Source organism: Chinchilla lanigera, unplaced genomic scaffold, assembly GCF_000276665.1.
Source record: "Chinchilla lanigera isolate Chin_1 unplaced genomic scaffold, ChiLan1.0 scaffold00056, whole genome shotgun sequence".
NCBI classification, from domain to species: Eukaryota; Metazoa; Chordata; class Mammalia; order Rodentia; family Chinchillidae; genus Chinchilla; species Chinchilla lanigera.
The window spans coordinates 2,724,198-2,746,913 of NW_004955457.1; the positions used below are offsets into that span (position 1 = coordinate 2,724,198).

At 36.1% G+C, this 22,716-nt stretch overlaps 1 protein-coding gene across 13 annotated transcripts in view; it reads left to right on the forward strand.

Annotated features, from left to right (window-relative positions):
- The window catches only part of Ikzf2 (IKAROS family zinc finger 2 (Helios)), a 154,145-nt gene that overhangs the window by 115,306 nt on the left and 16,123 nt on the right, over nucleotides 1-22,716 (forward strand). For all 13 annotated transcript variants that reach the window (XM_013520770.1, XM_013520764.1, XM_013520762.1 and 10 more), the window contains one exon: nucleotides 17,866-18,003. In XM_013520770.1, coding sequence (XP_013376224.1) covers nucleotides 17,866-18,003 — 138 coding nt within the window. The remainder of the gene's footprint in view (nucleotides 1-17,865; nucleotides 18,004-22,716) is intronic.

Below are 22,716 nucleotides of genomic sequence, written 5' to 3' on the forward strand. Positions count from 1 at the left end.
ATACTATACAGTCCCCTTAACTTACTTTATATAAATGTATCTGATATGGTACGTATGTGAATTTCTAGCTAGAAATCAGTAGTGGTCTTGCTGCAAAAGTGATTTTTGTTTTATATTTTGATTTTCAGTTTAATAAGTGATTTGTTGTCCTTTCATCCCTATATTTAGTGTATTATTTTATTATACTTAACACTCTAGGGGAATTATATTTTCATTGAGCCCTAGACTTTTGTTAATCAACATAATATTTAGCATACTTGCTATTTTAAGAAGTATTGGAGGACTAAGAGGTGGAGGAGAGGGAAGGTGTGGAGCGGAGGGGAACGGAGGGCAGGGCAGTGGGTCATAAAAAGAATGCCCATGTGTTGTGTACGTGTATTCGATCCCCGTGATGAGTGTGGTCATTATGTACCACAAACGTGCTAATGAATATAGGAGAAAAAAGTTAGAAATATTGGAGAAACTAGAAATGTGTATTTTTCTCTAGTTAGCACTTCAGGTATATTTTTCACATACATATGCTAATGTTGTACCAAAATTAAAGACCTAAAACAAAAGTGTCTATATCTTAATGTATATATTACAATGCCTTTTATAAACTGTAAGAAGAAAGAATAAATAAGAATGACTCCCATAGAGTCTCAGATATCTTTATATGGCATACCAGAAATTCAATTTTGGCCATGGAGTTGTGCTAGATTAAGATTGTTATGAAAACTTACTGTTCAAAACATGAATTATTTACAAACAGTTGGAAATAAAAATCATAATGCCCCAGGGAAGTTTATTCATTGTCTCTTATATTGTAAAGTAGCTATATATTCCTTAACAGTGTCATATTTTTAAGATACTTCTTAATTCTTGAGTTTTCAAAATATACAAATAAATAATAAGCAGATCATTTCAGGAATTATTTTAATTTTCGTTCATTTCCTCCCTTTCTCTCTCCCTCTCTCTCTCTCTCTCTCTCTCTCTCTCTCTCTCTCTATATATATATATATATATATATATATATATATAAAGAGACTTGAGGAACTTTTCACTGTCAGAATTCTTTTGACTGAAGATCAGTGAAGCTCTGTTATTCTAAACAGACATACTTAATTTACTTTCAATCACCTCAGGAATGTGGATATTTTTTACAATACTTTGTAACCTGTTCATGTTTGACAATTTTTAGCCTAAGAAGTGTGTTGTTTATGTCTAATTGTCAGTTTATAAAGCCATTTTGCCCTATAAGAAGGAACTGGCCCAGATGTACCACATAAATGCCCATCTGTTAGAACAAGAAGAGCTTCCTCCCTATTGTACTTTTTTTCAGTAAGAACTGTCTTTATTCTTCTCGTTTCTATAATTCCATGGACTGTGTTTTATCCACAGAAATAGCTCGGCATTATTGAATGCTTATATTAGCCATATACTGATTTTTTAAAGTGTAAAAGTTAAGTAGTACAGTGATTACCGAAATCTTACTTAAATTTACCTTTTTATACATCTATAATTTATGTTTTTTGTTCAGTTATGTCTTTATTATGAGAAAATCCTGATAAGATCAAGTACAACCTTCTGTGCCTTTGAATACATTTGCACATTTAAGTGTAATTGAATATTAGACTAAACAACAAGCACTTTTAAAATATAAGCTATGTGCCCTCAGAGTAAGATAAGATAGCCTCTTTCTGAATCTTTAAGAGTAAATTCTACATCTTAAAAGTAAAATTCAGAAGTACAATTGAGAAGAAGCTAACTTTTGTCCATATTTTTAAGGAAATAATGTCCAGTGCTCTAGTTTTAAAATCTCTTGTGAGACAGTGTGTTAATTTGTCATGAGTGACGTGCCCTCAAACATACTGTTATCTCTTACTGTAGAATTCATTACCAAAACATGTTTCTTTAAATAAGTCCTTTCCCCCAGCCCTTCAGTCATTTGCTTCAATTTACTCTACGTTTTGTATTAACTGCCACAGAAACTACATAATAGCACCCTTCAGTTTGTATAACATGCAAAGAGCTTTAGGGAACGTGGGATTGCTGCAGGTTATAGACTGTTGGATATTACTAAGACTGATTATTTTGTAAAATGAATTTTGAAAATCTGAAAATTAGATACTTGACTAAAAGATTATTATAATCATGCATTTTCATATTTATGTTATTTTAAAGCCAAACCATCATGACTTTTGTACCATTTTTTACAGGAGATTTTTAAAGTACAAATCCCTGGACTATTATAATGATAGGCACATTGGATTAAATTATGCTATTTTAGAAATTGAATCTTGTACAGCTCATTCATAATAGTGATGGTGCATTTAGTGTAGTGTAATTTGTCCTGTAGGCTTCCCATGAGCAGGAACTGTTTTGAACTGATTTTATAGCTGGTGCTTCGCCTGCCCTCTGGGTGATCTCTCAAGTGTGAACTTTCCCCACCCAGAATCCCTTCTTTCCTTCCCGGAAGTCATTGATAGATGAGGGGTTGCCCTAATAATTATATGAGCAGTGTCATTACATGTGTAACTGTGCTGTGCTGATATGACCCATCAAGTCATGATGGTGATACCTTCGGTGCCTTTCTGTGTGCTTCGCAATAAATACTGAAAAGAAGGAGTGGGATTAGCATCTTTTTTTCTGATTCCTCAACATACCCTTCAGGCCCTGCTCACTGAAATTTGGCCAGGAGGTACTAAGTATACCCTTCAGCCAAGCAAGCTGTAAGGTAATCCCTGTGATTTGTACTCAGTAGACCACTTCTTTCTTTCCCTAGACCAATAATCATTACGTATCTACTCTACTTTATTTTTTTTATTGGTGCCAGCAATCCAACTCATACCTTGCCCTGGCCAGGCAAGCACTTGTGCTGCTGAGATCCCCAGCCCCCTACCTAATGTTTTCTTTATAAAACAAATTAAAGAATTTTAATGGGATGTGTAATCTTGTCTTTTTACAAATAGCCATGGACTTGCTTCTTTAAATTTTAGACATTTGTAGAATTATTGATGAGAAGGGTATCATGTCTGTTCATCTGGTATTGCTCTTCACTTGGGTGTAAAGACATTCATTAGATCAACTTAGGAACTTTCCCTCATCTTCCTCTGTTATCAGAAATTCTGAAGAAATGCGAGATTCACAGACTTCTTTTGCAGTGTTCTTAATGTTCTACCAACACAGTCTTACCATGCTCGCTAGCTGTTTTGCGCTGTGCCTGGATATTGATGTGGACAGTCTTGTTGCCATTTCAGGTTTTCTCCACATGGAGTGGGTAGACGTGGTGTGCTTGGAGCTCTCAGGCAGAATCGGGGTGCTGCACCTCAACTTTGTTATTCATCTAGTGGGGTGGGGGGCTTTTTGTGTGTTACTGCGTCTTTCTTTTTTGCTTTCAGTAAGCTAACCTCCATTGTTTCTTTTTCTTTTTCCTAATTGACCCATATTAATCAAAGAAACCTGTTCAGTGATAGGCGGTACTATCTTATCGAAAGTTGCTAAGAGACTAAAATGGTAGAAAAACCAGACAAATGAGAAAAATACAAACCAAATATGATTCATTATCAGCTGGTAAAATATATTTGAATACAAGTAACATTTTATTAGTGTCATAAATCATCTATCACTAGTGTCCCTGGTCATCTGTACAGAAGTATGAAAACTAATCATGTAGACAAGAATGAAAGATTTTAAATGTATCACCTCGAAGACATCATGTCCCATTTTTTATCTTTATCTTTGATGTATTATATTGATTGAATACGTGGGCTGGTGGGTGTGTTCAGTTAAATAGTCTTACATTAACTAGAAAACTTCAGGGGTCAGTGGTGGATGTGTTTTATAGTAAATTTCAACCTATTATAAAATTTTTAGGGGCTGGAGATTTAGCTCAGTGGCATAGCACCTGTCTGGCCAGTGCAAGTCCGGAGTTCACTTCCTGGTACCAAAAAGAAAAGAAAAATTTTAAATTGTGACTAATATTTAATGGGTTTTTATTGTATGACAAACAGTATTTTAAGATAGGAGCCTTTTTTTTTGTCTTGCTGAGACAGGGTCTCACTATGCAGTTCAGGCTGGCCTTGAGCTCACTTTGTAGCCCAGGCTGGTCTCAAACTCTGAAGGATCCTCCTGCCTCAGCCTTCTGAGTGCTGGGATTACAGGCGTGTGCCACTACGCGTGGCTAGAACCTTTTCTAACATATAGGAAAAATCAAGTTTATAGAGAGAGTGATATTGTCTAACATACCCATAGTCTATATTTCCACCTTTCCTTCCCTTAAGAGTATGCCTTTACCTTCTTTCTCCTTTTATTCACTGTTTACCAAAAATATATTAGCTGGATTAGATTTTAACGACACACATACATACATCATAGTAAAATATTTTGTCATGCTCTTATTTTAAAAACAAAAAACATAATGCTTGAGGGACTATAGAAGTTTAGAACATAATAAATAAATTAAAGAATAGTATAAATTATTTTTGTGAAAGTATTTTCAACAAATTATTCTTTGGTATAGTAAAATACCTACTGTTTTAATTATAGATATACTTTTCACACAAGCATCCTTATGAGAGCTAGACTATAAACTCTGAGTCCAGAGCCCTGAAAGCCCATGCCTGGGTAGTGCTTTCCGGTCTGTCCTCCATGCAGTAGCCAGAATGTTATTTTAAAACTCAATTAAGTCATGTTATTTCACTATTTACAGTCATTCAATGGGTTTTCTATTGCCCTGAAGATAAAACCAAGCTATCATGGCCGTTAGAATTTCTGTCTGACTCTCTTATCTGATCTTTTACCACTGTATCCTTCATTTTGAGTTCTTCACCACCATGGGCTCCTTTATTCTTTCCTGCCCCTGGGATTTTTCCATGACAGATGAGACCAGAAGTCACTGCCTCTCGCTCTTCCCTTGCTTCTTGGCATGGTTGTTATTACCCTTCAGGTCGTAGTTGAAATGTCATTCCCTTAGAAATAGTGGCTTCCATAGGCACTCTGCCTAAAGCATCTTCCTAGTTACTGTCTGTTCTGCTGGCTCTAGCTCAGTATCTTAAAAAGTTTGAATCAGGATCTGCCGTCTTGGTTTTTTGTTGATATACGTGTTGCCTGTCTCCCTCCTCATACATAGACTGTATGAGCTCTTGGACCTCCTCTGTCTTACTGTTCACTTTATTCTAAACTAGGAACCATGTTTGGCACAGGATAATAATCACATCTATTTTTTGTGTATTGGATGGGGAGGACCTTGAGGTATAATCTACTTGTTCTAAAGGTTTTCCATAAAAGTAAACAGAGGAAAAATAATAAACTATTCTTCTTTTATTTTAAACTCAGCTAATATATAGTCTTCAAGCTTGTGAACCACATGAACAAATAGACCTTCACATATAGCTAAAATACCCAGTCCTCTGTAGTAGACATTGAAGCCATGCTGATGGCCTCTCCCAGTTGAAACCTTTTGGTACCATGTGCAGAAGCCTAAGAAAACGCCAGGAGGACAGTTTTTCACTGAACAGTAATTCTTGAGTATCTTGACATTGGGCATTTGAATTACAGCGGGGGATAAAAGAGATCTTGCCCTTCAGTTTGTATTCTAATGAGGACAAGTGGGTAATAACCTATTGTAAACTATAGAGTAGATTAGAAGATGATGATTACAACAGGGAAAGAAACAAAAAAGTTCCCATTTACTTTGACCACTGATTGTGTGTCATGTGCCTTAAGTTTCCCATGTGCACTTTTAAAGATTTCTCACAGAAATGAGGTATATTCTCTCATTTAATAGATTCAAACACAGTTGGCATTAGGGCTAGAATTTGAAATCCTAGGAAGCATATTCTGGGTATGTACATATATATTCCTTATTTCATATGAATATCTTAAAAAATATAGCTAGTTATCTACTTCCAGGTGGATTATTTTTGGACTTTTGTGCTAAGTGTCTTGCTTACTTACAGCCTGACTTGTTACAATGCAAATTCAAATAAAGCAAAATTTTCTAAAGAAGGTATATCAAAAAGGAAATTTATGAGATTGGATTAAATATTTATTCTCTGTGTCTAAGAAGTTTTTATTTGGCTTTCTATTTTTTATTCCCCTGATAGGTGTCTTGCATATTTGTAACAGTGAAACATTATCCATTATCTGTTTTGTGTTTTAGATTTGATTTTACCCTCTCTTTGCCCCATTACAACTTTTTACACCTTTATAATTTCTATAGTTTTTTTCTTGAGTCCTCTAATTAGTAAATTTATGCTTCAGTTAGCCTGAAAAAATGGGGGCATCCCTCTAAAATTCAGTAGTTTGTGAGTATTGTGGTTGTTATTACGATTATACCTACCACATTTGAGGCAGTTAGTAAATATTTGTTGTATGAATAGACAGTTACCATGTATGTAAACAGCTCCAAAATGTTTGTGATATTTAAGCATCTATTATTTAAGTATTTTATTTTATTAGGAGTTATAAAAATAGTAAAAGGCAGTGTTTTATATGATGAAGTAGAGCCTTGGAAGCATCGCTCTCACACTGCCCAAATGCTGCGCGGTGTGTGCTTTAATGCCATTTTCTTCCTTACTGTAGGTGTTGTGTTCAGCAAATCTGGGGAGCACTTACTGGAAGTGATAGAAAAAGACATGCCAACCACTTAGACTCCTGAAAATCTAACATGAGACTCTTCTATGTTTTGAATTCTGCCTTTTCCCACAGTGAATTAAAATTAAAAAGTAGCTTCTTTTGGCTTTAAAATGTCACATTTTTCTTTCAAAGCCAACCCATACTTTTATGTAGTTCCCCTGGTGTTTGTGTACTTCATAAGGTTTTTAATTTGCAAGTAAACATTACTGTATTAGAAAGCAGAGGGGCCTGTTTGAGCAGTGGAGAGTTCACTCTGAACCTAGGATTAATACCTGCCGAATCCTCCGCACCTAGAACGTGGTGTGGGGCACACTGAGGGCGCTCATTAAAATCACATTAAAAACTGCAGCCCTTGCTCAACGCTTGGCAGTCCTGCAAAAGAAAATAAAGTGCATAAATGACAGCAGTATGTACCTGATTTATTATTATAGGACAGGTGGCCTTATACTGTATTCACAGAAAAAATTACTTGAGAAATAGTTGCTGAAATAGAAAAATATTGCATTTACAATAATTTGGAGAAACACTGGTTTAAACATGTTTTGTTCCTTGGCTCCCTTTTGTCACAAGGACTCTAAACATCCAAAAGATTTGTTGATACTGTGCTTATCTATCTGATGGCTCTCTAAAATAGCTACATAAATGTACCTTTTCACAGGCTTGCCCAAACAACCTTTCCCAACCCAAAGTGCATTGACAAACGCTTCCTAGAGAAATAAAAGTTATTTGTGATAAATTTTGACTCTAATTATACCGATAAGATTTAAGGTAACAGGGATTCACTTTGAAAAATAGCTCACTTTTCAGGGACAAATTTGTTTACTTTTTAAAATGTTCTGTTCTGACTATATTTTATTTTTTTTTTTAAGTTGAGAATCATTAAGACTTCTGAAGATTTAGAAAACAATGATGTGAATGTTTCTTAAAGATTCTGTTTCAGGCATAATTTTAAAACTTAATAGCAAAATCACAAAATGAAAAATTCCAAGTTTTGACCACAGAAAAATTAAAAACCTTTAAACCTCAAAAATGTTTAATTAAATATTTATTACAAATAAATCAGAGTTATTAGTATTAGTACGTACAGAGATTGGACAAATTGATGAGAAAGACAATACTGTTAAGACTATAACTGATAAATGAGTGAAGGCATGAAGTAGATAATTTGAAAGTACTGCATACAGTGGGTGACACAGTTCTTATTTTATGTTCAGTTTCACTAATGCAAAGTAAAAGGAAATACAAGTTATACTGTATCACAGAAGTTCCCAGATATTTTGCTTCACTATGTCCTTGGTGTCTTAGGAATTTTTTCATTTTTAGGTCTAAAAGAACTAACAATTTCATTTATTAAGTAGTCAGATCCAAAAAACTTAACAGATATTTGTATTCTAAAAACGTTTCAGCTATTTAAAAATTGTGATACATAAATTGAGAAGCAAAATAATGCTTTTACCTTGTTCTTAACTGCCCAAGTAGGTATAAGTGGGACCATATGCCATGTTGGGCGCTGCGCAAGTTTCCAAACCTTGAAATCGGATCAGACTATGTAACTCTCATTTTCCTCTTTTATATTGATTTTGCATGGCACTCACTTTGTACTGCAGCAACAGCTGTAACTCAGCTTCACAGAACATATGACACTGAAATATAGAGTAGGACCGAATGTTGAAATTGAGCAAATAGTTTGTGTGGAGTCCGATAGGTGTTGATTATTATTATTTCCGTCAGAAACAGAAAGTGTCTTATTGTCTCACAGAGAGTTTGGTCTAGTACCCTGAAGTGGCTTTGTGACAACTCTGGGTCACAAGCTCAGCATATTCCCAGGGAATTCCTTATTAATGCAAGTACTCTTTGCTAATGACAGTACAGTGAAATAGTGCTTTCATATGGTACTATTGTAGATAGGACTTTTCAAAACTTTGTGTTACCAGAATAGAAATATGGATTGACAATTTAAAAATGGTTTATATATAGAGTTCATACAATAAAACAGCCCACAAATTCAGACAGAGTAACTTACGGGTAAAAACAGCAAAAACATTAAGTGCCAGTTGTGTCATATATTACTGCTCATTTTTCTTCAGATGAACTTGTAATTTCAGAAGCAGTTACCAGAGAAAATCAAATATCAAAATTCCATTTTAGCCCTAAAAATATTCATAAGAATATAAATGCATTTAATTTTATTAAAGAAAAATGAATGCATGCTTAATGCTCTCTTGATTTTATGTCATAAGAAATGGTAAATATTTTTTCTGTATATAGATGTGCTTCTTTGTATGCTTCTATATGTGTAAACATATAACATCTATATAAAGAATAAGACATTTACCAATTACATTGGGCTATTGTAATTTGTTTTATAGGTTCATTCACTAAGGAAACTCTTGAAGTGACCTATTTCAAGAAAATATAAGTGAACAAGACTTGGTTGTGTTAGATATCTTCATAACACCTTATGAACTTATGGTAAACATTCCTGTTTCAAAATTCTCTATGACTGTTTCAATTGTCTAGGTAGCTATATTGTAGAATGTAGAAGGTTTGCTATTTTTTGTTTGTAAGACCTTCTTAAAGCAGATAGGCAAAATACTAGGAAATTCCAACAATTTTTTTTCCCTAATTGAACAGTTGGCAGGATAATCATGTGTTATTGTTTCCTAAATCTCTAATTGTAATTTATTTCTTGGGCCAGGAGTCTATATCTACATCTGTGCCAGATTATACCAATAATTCTTGTTTTTATTTTTGTGAGAGTCAGTATATAAAAAAAAAACTGTTAACTTTTATGATAGTTGAGAACATTGACATTGCAATCTTGCATGTCTTAGACTTTCTGGTATTGGGCCATGTGTTCTTGAAGTTACAGTCATAAGAAATTTTATTTCAGTCACCCGAGTTGTATTGTCACTAAATTCCCAAGTTAGTATAACTTACTGGTATGTAAATTAATTAAATCAAAACTTACCCAGTTAGTATAACTTACTGATACTTAAGTCAACTGAAAAATGAAAGCTTCCAACAATGGGGAAGTACTGTAGTAGGGACCAGAATCGCCCTCTCACCTTAAACACCTCAAATATCAAACAAAATATATTAAGAGGATTTTAGACAGTAACAATAGGCAGTGCAAGACTTTGCTCCCTGAGAAAGGAAAAACAAAGGTGATGAGTCCTGTGATTGCCTCAGTTCACTTCTTGAGGATAGTTTTTGGGATAGTAAACCTAAACAGAGCCACTTAGTTTAGTTGAATTGTGAAGACCAGGGTAGACCAGTATACCTAGGATGAGTACTATATCAGAAGGAAACTGCACAAAAGCATCGGGCCTTACAGATGGCTCCCTTGACTGTGGCTAAATAGTGATACACTTATGTATAGAAGGCAATTACCTAAAGCTAAGGAAGAAAAACTACAAAACAGAAGGCCAAATACTTCCTGGCACTAATGGGAGACTAAAACCATAGTTAATTCTCACCAATCAAAATGGAAAGACATTACAATATGTAGAGCACTTCGTAGGGGCCAAACTCACACTTGGATTAAAATGTGTTTCAGGCCTGCCTTAAAGCATGAACACACTTGGAAAGGCTCACACTGGTTCCACACAACGTAACAACGTTCTGGAACATGCCAACCACGTTAAAGAAATGCAACCAAATCTAAAACCTGCTAATGCACAATATCTAGCACCTGTTAAAAAATAAGAAATGTGAAAAGGTAAAAAAATATATATACTTAGGAGTATAATCATGCAGTAGAAAAAATCGAGAAATAACAAAAGTGTTGATGAAGTAGCTGCCGTAAGTATACATTGTATATTCAAGGATACTGAGAGACACATATGAAGAGAAGTGGACTTCTCGGGAAATAAAGTGCCTATATTAAATGTGAAAAGTTTCAGACTAATCATCTAAGCTTCCTTCTTGGAAATGTGTAAAAGGAAGAGCAAGCTAAATCCAGAGTACATAAGGAAAGGAAAAATGGTAGGGAGAGGCCAATGAGGTAGAAGAGAAAACTCAATTAAACCAAAGACTAAGTTAGATTTAAGCGTGTATGCATTAAAAATTGTACACTAAAATTCAGAAACACTACTGTGAGCAATTAAAGAAGACCTAATCAAATGGAGAGAGTGTGATCAGGTTTTAAAAATTCACCATGGTTAAGACATTAATACTTCTGAAATTGAGCCTGTTGGCGCAATACAATCCCAGTCAGAGTCACAGCTGGTTTGTAGAAATTGGGGCACTTATTCCACAGTTTGTTTGGAAATACAGAGGACCTAAAAGAGCCCAAAATTTTGGAAAACACAAAATTGAATGAATTATGTTGTTTTATTTTTTAATTTTCACTAATACACATTTACATTACATTATGGTTACATTTATCTTCATTCTTTTTACCTGTCATTCCTATTCCTGCACTTCCTTTCCTCTCATGGTCCCCTTCCCATTTGTAAAAGATCTGTCTCCTGTTTCTTTTCTGTTCTTTTTTTTTTTTTGAGACAGGGTCTCACTGTGTAGTTCGTGCTGGCCTTGAACTCATGATGATCCTCCTGCCTCAGCCTCCCAAGTGCTAGGATTACAGGTGTGCACCACCACACCTGACCTGTCTCCTTGTTTCTTTCCTATTATCAATCTTTTATTCTGCTCTTTAGTTTACTTATGCTCAGGTTTCTCATATAAGAGAAACTATGTGATATTTAAGCTTGTGTGTCTAATTTCACTTAGCATTATGATCTCAAGGTGCATTGATTTTTCTACAAATGAATCAGAGTTTTCTTTCTTTCTTTCTTTCTTTCTTTCTTTCTTTCTTTCTTTCTTTCTTTCTTTGGTACCTGCAGTCAAACTCAGGATCTTGCGCCTACCAGGCAGGCGCTTGTTCTGCTGAGCTATATCCCAGGTCCCTATCCTTCTTTATAGCGCCTATCCTTCTTCTATATAGAGTAATACATTGTTTATAAAATACTTTCTTTATCCATTGATTTTCCGATGGACACCTAGGCCACTTCCAAGATTTATCTGAGTTGTGCTGCTATAAACATAGGTATACATGTATGACTGTAATATGTCTTTGCCTCTTTGGGGAAGATACCCAGATACAATAACTGGGTCAAAAGAGTTCTTGGTTGTTGTTTCTTTGTTTTGTTTTGTTTTGTTCTTTTCAAAAATCTCCACGCTGATTTCCATGGTGGTCATACTAGTTTACATTTCCAGCAGCAATGTAGAATGGCCCCCTTAACCTCCCTGAAGCTTGGCCAGCATTATTATTTGATTTCTTGGTGATAGCCATTCTTTCTAGAGGGACGAACTCTCTTGTTAAGACTTGTTCTATTGATTGAAAGGATAGACGTAAGGATTAATGGAAAGGAATGAAGGCCGTAGATACACCTCATAATGCGTGGTCAGTTGATCTTCAACAAAGGTACTGAGATTATTTTAAAGTGAAAAGATACTATTTTCAGCAAATGGCACAAGAATAATTGAATATTCTTTTTTAGAAAAAGAGTAGTAGAAAGCTCCTAAGTTATACCACATACAAAAATTAAGTTGAAATAATCACAGACCATCTCTAACTGCAACAATTATTCACACACACACGTTTTTTTCTGTATATATGTACTTTGTAATAAGTGAAATATTCTGTAAATATATGTGATCCATACACATTTCTTGAGAACTAAAGTCAAATATCTAAGATAAAAAAATACGCAGCTCATTTTAGATATTTCAGAACACCCAGACCCAACAGAAGATAAGAGCTCTCAGGTAAATAGGATACGAATAAAGGTGCATTTGCATAAAAAATCTTTAAAATCATTTGAGATGAGAAGCTCTGTGGAACCATGCCTCCAAAATGTTAAGGGAAAATGCTTTCCAACCTAGAAGTTCTGCACCCATGAAAGAAACACATGGGATTCAGGTAATCAAAGAAGCCAGGGTGACAAAGGATGAGTGTCTAATAAGCCCGAAGTGCTAATTGCTGTGAACAAGCAAGGTGGGAGCGTGGCATAGACCTGAGAAGTTGTTTGAGCCTGAATATATAGAAGAACTAATATTAGGTCTGAAAACATTTTGAGAAAGAGTGTGCTGCAGTCAGAAACACAAGCAAGCAAAAAGAACCAGACACTTATTAACTGGGAAAATTAAAAGTTGTACAGAAAAGGAAATGTAACCACTATTGAGAAGTAGTATATTATGATTAATATTTCCATTAATAATAGAAATGTCCATTTTTATACTGTTCATCAGAAATTATTGTATAGCTGTTGAAAAGCAGAACTGAGAGGATGTTTGTAAGAGAACTATATCCTTAATTATCAGGACATAAAGGGAATCTAGTATGTTTAAAGTTGATGAATAAAGAAAAATTTGAGAATTATTTAGAAATTAGGATATTTCAACTAGAAGGCATTGAAAATGGTTGCTTTTTCAGAGTATAGTTACACTGTTGCGTGCCAGACTGAAAGGAGAGTCTGCATTTCACTAAATTCCCTTTAAGACTGTTTTGTTCTGGGAGGCTGAGGCAAGAGGCTCACTGTGAGCTCAAGGCCAGCCTGAACCACACAGTGAGACCCTGTCCCAAAAAGCCAAAAAACAAAACTAAACGAAAGAGACTATTTTTTTTCCTAAGTATGGACATCTGTATCCATGGTTAAAACAACTCATTAAATGAGAAGGACAAGGACTAAGAATGCCAACTAATGTATGTAATTCAACATTAACTATAGTTCTAGAATCTCAGAGAAATACTTACCTAATAGAAACAAAAATATTTCATGACAGGGAACTATTCAGGATATATTTTTCTATAAAATAAGGTTGCAAAACACAGTGTATAAACTGACTTGATGTCATAAACATTGTTTTGTGCATAGAAGAAAAGTAATAAGAGGATGCAATAGAAGTGAGCCCTCATTGAAGGTTATCAGCGGGGAAGTTGAATAATTATACACAGGAAGGGAAATCCTGCTGATGCCTTATACTGGGTGCTCTCCCTGGTTAGTGAGAATGCGGGCTGGAGCTAGAATACTGGTTGTGAAAATGAAAGGGGATAAAATTGAGAGACACTGAATAGTTGAGTACTTAGTTATTTAGGCGCAAGAAAAGGGATGAGAGGCCCCAGCGGCTGCATTGGTGTGAATCAAGATTGTTAGAGCAGCGGCAAGGAGGAGGTTTTGAGGAGGAAGATATTTTTGGATACCTTGAACGTTAGATTTGATTTTGGGAGGATATCCATGAGGTGATACTTGACAGTAAGAAATATAAATTGGAAATACAGCCGTTCAATAAATACATATTGAGTGTCTCCTATGTTTAGTAACTGCCAGAAATATTATCAATTCAAAACTGAGTAAAACATGATCTCAGTGTTTACAGTTCCTTGTTTAGAATAGGAAAATGAATAGATATCAAAGGGATAATTATCGTGTGTCTGTCTCAAGTACAACAGCAACTGAGAGAGAACAGTACTGGGACAGCACTGAGTAGGAAGCTGTTCTGATTACATGGAAGAGATGCTGGAATTGTAGAAAGCAGACGTGAAGGACCGGTAGTAGTTTACAAACATTGAGGGATTACTCTAGATGACGTGATGTTTCATAGAAATAAACAGTTAACCCAGAGAGCAAAGGGGAAGAGTGCTGTCATGAGAACAGAATCTGAAGGAATGTTTTTATTTGGAATGCACAAAGAGGTTGTGAAACCATTGAGGGTGAGCGCTGAATCTGTTCCCAGAAACCAGAACAAGAAGGTGAAGACACAGGACAGTCGGTGATGACCAAGAGTTTGGGAAGATCTAGGATTGCTAAAGTCCGCTGGATTTATAGGTTCAGAGACTATGGACTTTTAACTGTAGCAATAATGTCAGAATGGTGGTGTTTCCATTGTCGAGACTGTAATAGTAACTTTTAAAAATAAAATTAATATTTGTTCTGTGTTAATATTTTGTATATGTTAAATTATAATATGTTTATTTAGAAATCATAAACTTAATTGACACATCATATATCCATCATTTACATGAAGGAAATAGTCTGCCACAAAGTATATATACTTCAGAAAAAGAAAAATTTGTTTAAATATTTTAATACTAATTTATTGTGACATCATAAGATTAACACGTTACCTTTGGCCTCTGCCATTACAAGAGGCGCTCACAGTGGTGGCCCTTCCCTTCCAGTCATTTATTAGTACAGCAGATTGCTGCTTGGGTGACCTTCGTCACCGAGATCGCTGCACATGCATTTTCAATTCCTTCTCTAAGGGCCGGCAGTGTAGTAGGTTTTCTGTGATACGTGACATCATTCTGGGGTCAGCCATCCGTTATTTAAAAACTCATATTATTTGTCTTTTCCTGACACGTATATACATTTTTGGCAGACTCCTTAGAAATAATACCTTCATGAACTTGATTTTTAAGAAATAATATCAAAGAAGTGATAGGAAATGGTTTTGTGGGGATAGTTGCGTCATTGGACCTGGCAAAGCTTGATTGTTCATGTTTGAAAAAAAAATCTTCAAAGAGTAGTTCATGGCAGAATGTGACCTTTGAAAGAAAATAGGTGGCAGTTTTCAGAAGTTCTGATGTACTGCCTCTAGCACTCCGCCAGTCCCCAGCCAAATTTTTTTGTTTGTTTGGTATGTGTGTGCATGTGTCTTTGAGATAGGGTCTCGCTATGCAGTTCAGACCAGCCTTGAGCTCACTGTGTAGCCCAGGCTGGTCTCGAACTCACAATGATCTTCCTGCCTCAGCCTCCCAAGTGCTAGGATTACAGGCATGAGCTACAGCCACATTTTCTGACAAATTACTTTTACTTTATCACCTAAGTGGCCTACCTCGACAGACCTTTTTGTTCAAACTTCTCAAACTAAAATAGGCTCTCCATCCTATGCTAGTATACTGTTCCTTTGCTTTGTAGAAGCTACCACAGCCCGTATATTTATTATGTACTCATCTTCCTCATTAGACTGTCAGTTGCCTAACAGTAGGTGTCATGAAAATTTACTTTCCAGAATCCTCCATGTTTGGGTTGTTGTAGTAAAATGGTTGGTTGGGTTGGAGTAAAATGAAGAGGAAGAGGTAAGGAAACTGTGGTTATACTTTTAAAATAATTATTCAGATCCCTTCCTGTTGGATTCACTGAGAACAAGGGTAGGATAAAGAGGAAGGGGTAATGTTTTAAAATAAATCCGTGACACAACAGATGGGATGGCCTTCAAAAATGAGGGTACTTAAAAAAGAACTTGAGTACAGTAAAGCATATATTGTCCTGTTGTCTTTTCCTCATCAGGTGAGTTGGAACTTGATAAGAGGTTGGGAGTCAAGGGTAGAGTAGAACTATGTTTCAGTTTCGTTGAGGAGGGATAAAAGTTGCTTATAGAAGTCGGCAGAGCTGCAATTAAACCTGAAACTGGGGATTTAGCTTAGAAAAAAAACAGCTCATACATTAACATCTTTGGTGTTAAAAGAAAAACAATATGCATGCCATAGGTTCACCACCACTGGTGCAGGCGAGCTTATTCACAGTGTAGCAGTGTTGTCAGAAACGGTGACAGGACTAACTCTAGGGGAGACTGGGAGATGACTGAACTATTTTACAGTAGAATACTGACTACAGTGTAAGTGGTTAGTAAGTATTATCTGGCTAGTAGACTTATTCGATGTAAATTCCTCACTATTTCTAGAAAGTAACAGTGCTAGAAGCAAAAAGAGTTTTTGTAATTAGGTCCATGACTTGGAATATAGTTACATGTAAATAAAATTATATTATTTGCACTGCTTAGGATGAAAAATAATCTTCTTACATTTTTGATACTCTCACATAGTTATAATACAAATCCTGAACAGTATTCACAGCTATGTCTCAGAAATCTGTGGTTCTAAAAAATAATTACTTAGCCTTTTTAAATAGTTGATCATACTTTGAATAGTTTTTAAGATGTTTATAAAAATAAGATTGTGAAATAACTAATTTTAATTTATGTGTACCTCAGATCTAACCTAAGGTTTTTTTCATCAGAGCAGTGAAACTTTTAGGGAGCCTTGAATACTTTTTCTTGTCACAGTATCCGAGTTTCTCTTGTGACCAGTGTCACCCCTTGGTTTGTAAGGTGACTGGAGTTAAGGATGCTATCTTCAGTCATGAAAAAGAGTTGTCTGTTTGTCCTCTGGGCAAAGCTAGATGAGTCTGCTGGGAGTCCAGTGAGAGACACTGGCCTGATTTACACTGTGCTTTCTGACTGAGGGCTTTGGCACAGATGATTTTTGTTGCCCTGTATCTGTTTAAAACAAGAATCACAGTGCTTGGTGGAATCCTTATGAGCAATCCTATATTAAAATATGCCTATTTAAATGAGGGGTTTTTTTTCTTTTTAATCAATATTTAAAGTTTCTACAGGACTATTACAGTACCTTTTTTAATAGACCTGAGATAATGGATCCATGGCTATTAGAGAAAAATTCATTTCCTGAATGTAAGATGTTTTGGAAAATATCAGTGTCATTCCAACTAAGCATGTTAGGACTCAATAACCCTGATTCAAAGCACCAAGTAGGCTAATTCTTCATCTTATAAAAGTAGTGCTGATGAGGGGAATATATTGTCTGCTTTAAAGGTTTGCGTGTGTGAACAGTTATTGCCATGGCAGAAAGAAAAGAGAAACTCTCTACTTTCATTTGTACCATTTTCTCACCACTTCAATTCTTTTTACTTTTCTTGGTACTCATGAATAATCCCCTGCTATTTAGACAATGACATCTCAAGTTGTTGCACTTTAGCTTTTTTTTTTTTTTTCAGGAGAAAAATTCCCTGCCTTACCATAAACAGAACCAAAAACTTAAAAAAAAAAAAAATAACCCACAAGTCATCATGTATCTAGGATGCTCCTGATTTGCCTTTTGAATGAGTCAAAGCTGACATAATTGAGTAAGAGTCATGCTAAGAGTCACATAACTTAAACATTGATCATCAGCCCCTCTAGGTCAGAATACACTCAGAGCATGCATTTTAGTCAATATTTCCCGTCACCTGAGGTATGAGGTGCGATCTGCCCCATCTTCTTGCTGCATTTTAGTCTTCATTCATATTTATTATCTTTGCTTGCCGAGACTGGAATGTACAAGAGGAAGAGATTTAAGTCTAAAAAGCATACAGTGCTTCGTCCAGCCTGTGAAGAGCTACCTGTTAATCTTGGGGGGGAGGTGTAAGAGACTGATAGCACCCTAACCTTGCGTTCTCTTTGCAGTGGGTAAACCTCACAAGTGCAACTACTGTGGACGGAGCTACAAGCAGCGCAGTTCACTGGAGGAGCACAAGGAACGCTGCCACAACTATCTCCAGAATGTAGGCATGGAGGCTGCCGGGCAGGTCATGAGTCACCATGGTGGGTAGAAGCAGTGTTCGCGAGTTTAATTTTCTCCTGTACTGCTTTTGTAGTTTTTATGGACTAACAGTTCCCTTCCCCACTTTAAAGGAAGATAAAGGTCTTCGTTTCAAACACTTTTAGATCATGTTAACTTCATATGACATTATCTTTTTAAGCACTTAAAATAAACTGAGTTTTAGGAAACATTGCAATCAAACTATTCCTGATAACATGTGCCAGAATTGACCTAATAATGGATAATGGCAGCTGGCCACTAATATGCCAAAGGAAGGTAATATTTACGCTTCTCTGGTACTTCCCTAACCAGATGTTATGGACAGTTCCATACAAGCCTGTTGAATTAGTTGTTCACGTTATTTCTTGTGTATTAGTAAGTGTTCGGTAATATACTTTGACATTTCTCCAGTCTATTCCATAGGTTTTCTGGGAAATTTGTTACTTTGCTTTCTACGCATGTCAGTAATAGTATAGACCAAAATTAGATACCATCTCTCTCCATAAAAAATACTCTCAAAGCAAGACACCCTGATTTCCACAATGCTGTACGCTGTGGCAGGCGCTATAATAATATATATTATATGATTATATATAAATATAATTTGTATAATAATTCTCAATTCCTAAAAAGTTACCTGTAGTTTCAGCTGTTACAAAGGAAAGTAATGAATGTCAGTAGTTTACATTGTAATGTCTATGTTGTTTTACTAATTATAGTTCTATAAGGACTGATTTTATTTTTTTTACCCAAATACCCACAAAATTTTAACTTATTAATGTATTCACATTCCTCATGTAAACATAATTTGACCAATATTAAATGAGATGGTTTACTCATTTTTAAAGTATATTCACATACTCATTTTTAAAGTACATTTATTAACTTATACATATCCAGCTCAAGAACAATCATTGATAGTTTTGTTTTGTATGGTACATACTATGGGACTGTGTTTACCAGGGAGTTACTGATTATTTGTAGTTGAGTTGGAAATCTTTAAAATTTAAAAATATTTACTGTTTTCCTAAATAAGCATTTTCTTGTTTTGAGAACAGGTTCTATTCCATTCATTTTTGACTGAGTCCATTAATTGTTAACACTATTATTAACTAACAATTTGTATAAAGCTGTATTTCAGCTCTTAGTAAATTTGATATTGGAAGCTCATATGACCTGGGCTTGTACAGGTAGCTAGAGGTTATTAAATGGTGGGCCGTGGAGTCCAGTAAACCAGGTCTGGATGTATGGTGTCTAAGTGTGTTCTTCAGGAGAATGAAATGTGGTTGGACATACAATAAATACCCACGAAGTAGGGCTTTTTACTGTTATTTTTCAGGGCAGTAAGTACTAAGAAACAATAAATGCCATTCCCTGTAAAGTTGAAACTTACCAGTGTTCACATTAGAGGTTTTCTTGGCCTACGTAGAACACCGTTTCAGGTATATTACTTGTTTTAAGGGGGGCTTGATGCAGGGAGCTGATGGAGGTTTAGGCGCTTGTGAAAGCTTCGCAGAAAATTTCTGTCATCACCACACACTTTTCCACACAGTGTTTTCCCATTGCAGTCCTGACATTTGATTGGAATACATATACAAGCTATGTTGATGATTTTTTGGTTTAGTGTTGATGAAAAACAATGACAAAAAATTCTTTGAAGAAAGAAAAGGACATTTACTTAAACACCTGGGGTCCAGCATTAGCCCCCTTTTCTCAGATTGTGTAGCCATGACTCAGTCCTTTACCGGGGGTGCTGGAGCTGGGATAGAGGGGGGACAAATGGACAAGAGGGGACACTGGAGGGACCACAGACCAAAGTCCAGGAGTGGGGAATGCGGGTAGATTTGATATCATTTGTAGACTTGAATATTTTTTCCTAAATACTGCATATTGTTTTAACCCCAGTAACCAGCATATTGAGTCCATTTCATACTACACATTTCTAGATTGGTTGTAATAAAGAGTTGAGAATATCATTAATCTCCTTTTCCTTTTATTAACATGGAATTGGCCGTATGAGATAGGAGAGTTGATAAATGCCGAAAGAGAACACACTATGGGAAAATGCTGCCAGATTTCATCATGAATCGTGTCTCTCTGCAGAGCTTGGCAGTGTCTCCTTTAGAACACTGTCACAGCGACATGCATGTTTTCCCTTTATCTTCTCTATTTCTGTTCTCTGCTTTTAGTGTTAGGACTGAGGGTTGCCATCGGTGTAGCTGATCAGTTTTTCTTCCTATCTCACATCACTATGTTTCCTAGCTTCTCTTTTCCAAAGCATGTTTGTTGTCCCCATATTGCCTTTCCTGCTGAGGAAGTATCTGAAGGAAAGGGGGCATTCTTTCCATTCACTCAGACAGCATTTGTCCAAGGCTTCCTATTTGCCAGATTCCATCGAACATTTTGGGGATATGAAGATAAGTAGATGGAGTTTCTTTCAAATCTTTATATGGTTGTAGGAAATCCATTTTAAAGTTGTAATAAAGATGTGTCCCCGATTCTCCAGGAGTGCAGATGAAGGGCTGACCTAATGGAGAAATCAAGGAATGCTTCTTACATGCAGCAGTGTTTGATCTGAACATGAGAAATGAGTAAAAATTGCAGACATCTGACAGAACACAGGGACATGGTTTCCATGCATAAAGAGGCTTGACGATCTGCAAGACCGTAACAGATTCCTTGACACTGCACATCATTGGAGTTGGGGGAGTGGCAGGCAGTAAGACTGAAGTAGGTTATGATGCAGAAGCAGAGCTTTTTATGCAAATCCAGCTTATGAATTTCAGCTACTGAATACTCAGGTTTATGCCTTGTAAAGGAAAACATCAGCAGTGTAGAATGTAGAGGTGGTGTCTGCCCGGGATGAGGGTGGGTGTGAGCAGAGGTTAGAAGTGGTAATGCCAAGGGAAGATGAAAGGACTGTAATAGAACAGGAGAGCAAGTTGGAACTCTGAAGACGTATTTTGAAGGTGGTAAAAAGTTCTTGAGCGTTGTTTGAGTTTGAGGAAAAGGAATGAATTTTATGACTTTTAGTTTCAGAAATAAAGATAACAATGAAATGATTTTATGGCACATTATTTATCCTATTTGAATGTTATCTTTATGCTCATTTTTCGAGTCTATTCAGGTTGAAGAAAAAAGCTTTCAAAGCAAAACTATGTAATTACCTTTTCCTCCTTGCCCGAAGGTAAAAATGAAAATATGAACCATTAAGATGGCCAACTTCAAAGCTACTAGGTATTCTTAGGTTTTTGCCTTCAATTATTTGGGAAAGTGGAGAGTTCTTTCTCACAGCCTTCGAGGTATAAGTGGGACCCTGCAGCTTTCTAGGTAGCTTTTGTTGCGAATTTCCATTGGGTAGCATCATCTCCTTCATTAAGCTGTGCACTATCCATCCATTATCTATCCCATTTTTCTCATTCTGTACAAGATAATAGAGACAACAGACCGAATGTAGTACAATCGTTAAGGGTGTTTATAAGGACTCTTGGGGCTTAGGAGGCACATCCAACATGCTAAGTCAGACTGGGTGTCCAAGATGAATTTCCAGGGAATGTTAGGTTTGAGCTGAATTTTGAAAGGTAAAAATAACAAGCTACTAAGTGGAGAATGATATTTTATTCAGAACAGTGTATGTGAAAAAATGATATCTAAATGAGGATGGAAGATTAAGAACCTACAGTTAGATTCATACTATTGGGGCCCAGTTTGTCAGGACAAGAGAAGGTGATAAAGCTGTAGGAAAAGCGTCTGGACAGGATATCAAGGGCCTAGATGTTAGGCAGAGAATGTGATACTTAAGAATAAAAGCAGGATTATGCCTACATTTTGTTAGTAACAATGTGGGATACAGAAGAATTCAGAAACAAGCAGACAAGTTAGGAGGCTAATACAGTAGTCACGGTGGGCTCAGTACCCTGGAATATATAGAAAAGTTAGGTTACTCAGTGTAACTACACATATAGACTCTAAACGATGGGATACCTCCATGTATGTTTGTAAGGAGATGTGGTAGGGAGGACATGTAGGAAATTAATGGGAAGAAATCCAGGATTTGCCACAAGTATCTAGCATGCATGTTAGAGTACTGAATAGTGTTTTCATTAAGGTGGGAATTATGGACATATGAAAGAATTGGGGGAGGAAAAGGGAGATTTCCACTTTTTTTTTGCAGTATCAGGGATCAAACTCATGACCTTGTGCTCTCCAGGCAGGTGCTTACACTCTGAGCTATATCCCCAGCCCCGAGATTTCCATTTTTGAACACATCTTTGATGTGCCTATGAGATAGCCAAGTAAAACTGTGTAGAAGAGAGTTGAATATACAGATCTTGAACTCCTAAGAGACGTCTGTACAGGAAATGACTGTGTTGTAGCTTCCATTTTATACATAGTAGCCTGAAGTAATTGATTTTAATAAGGTGTCTTAGTCCATTTTGAGTTGCTATAACAAAATACCCAAGGCTGGGTACTTTGTAAATAAAAGGTTTATTTTGGCTTATGGTTTCAGAGGAGCCCTCATTGACTTTCAGTAAGGGCTTCGTGGCAGATAGTGGCACATGGTAGGATCCTGTACAAGAGAGGGGTTGCACAGTAAGAGAAGAAGCAAAAGAACAAAGAGGGGTCAGGCCTGTTTTTTTTTGAAGTAATAACCTGCACTACTGGGAAGAATCCATTACTGACCTAGCCCACTAAGTGAGACCAGCATTAATCTC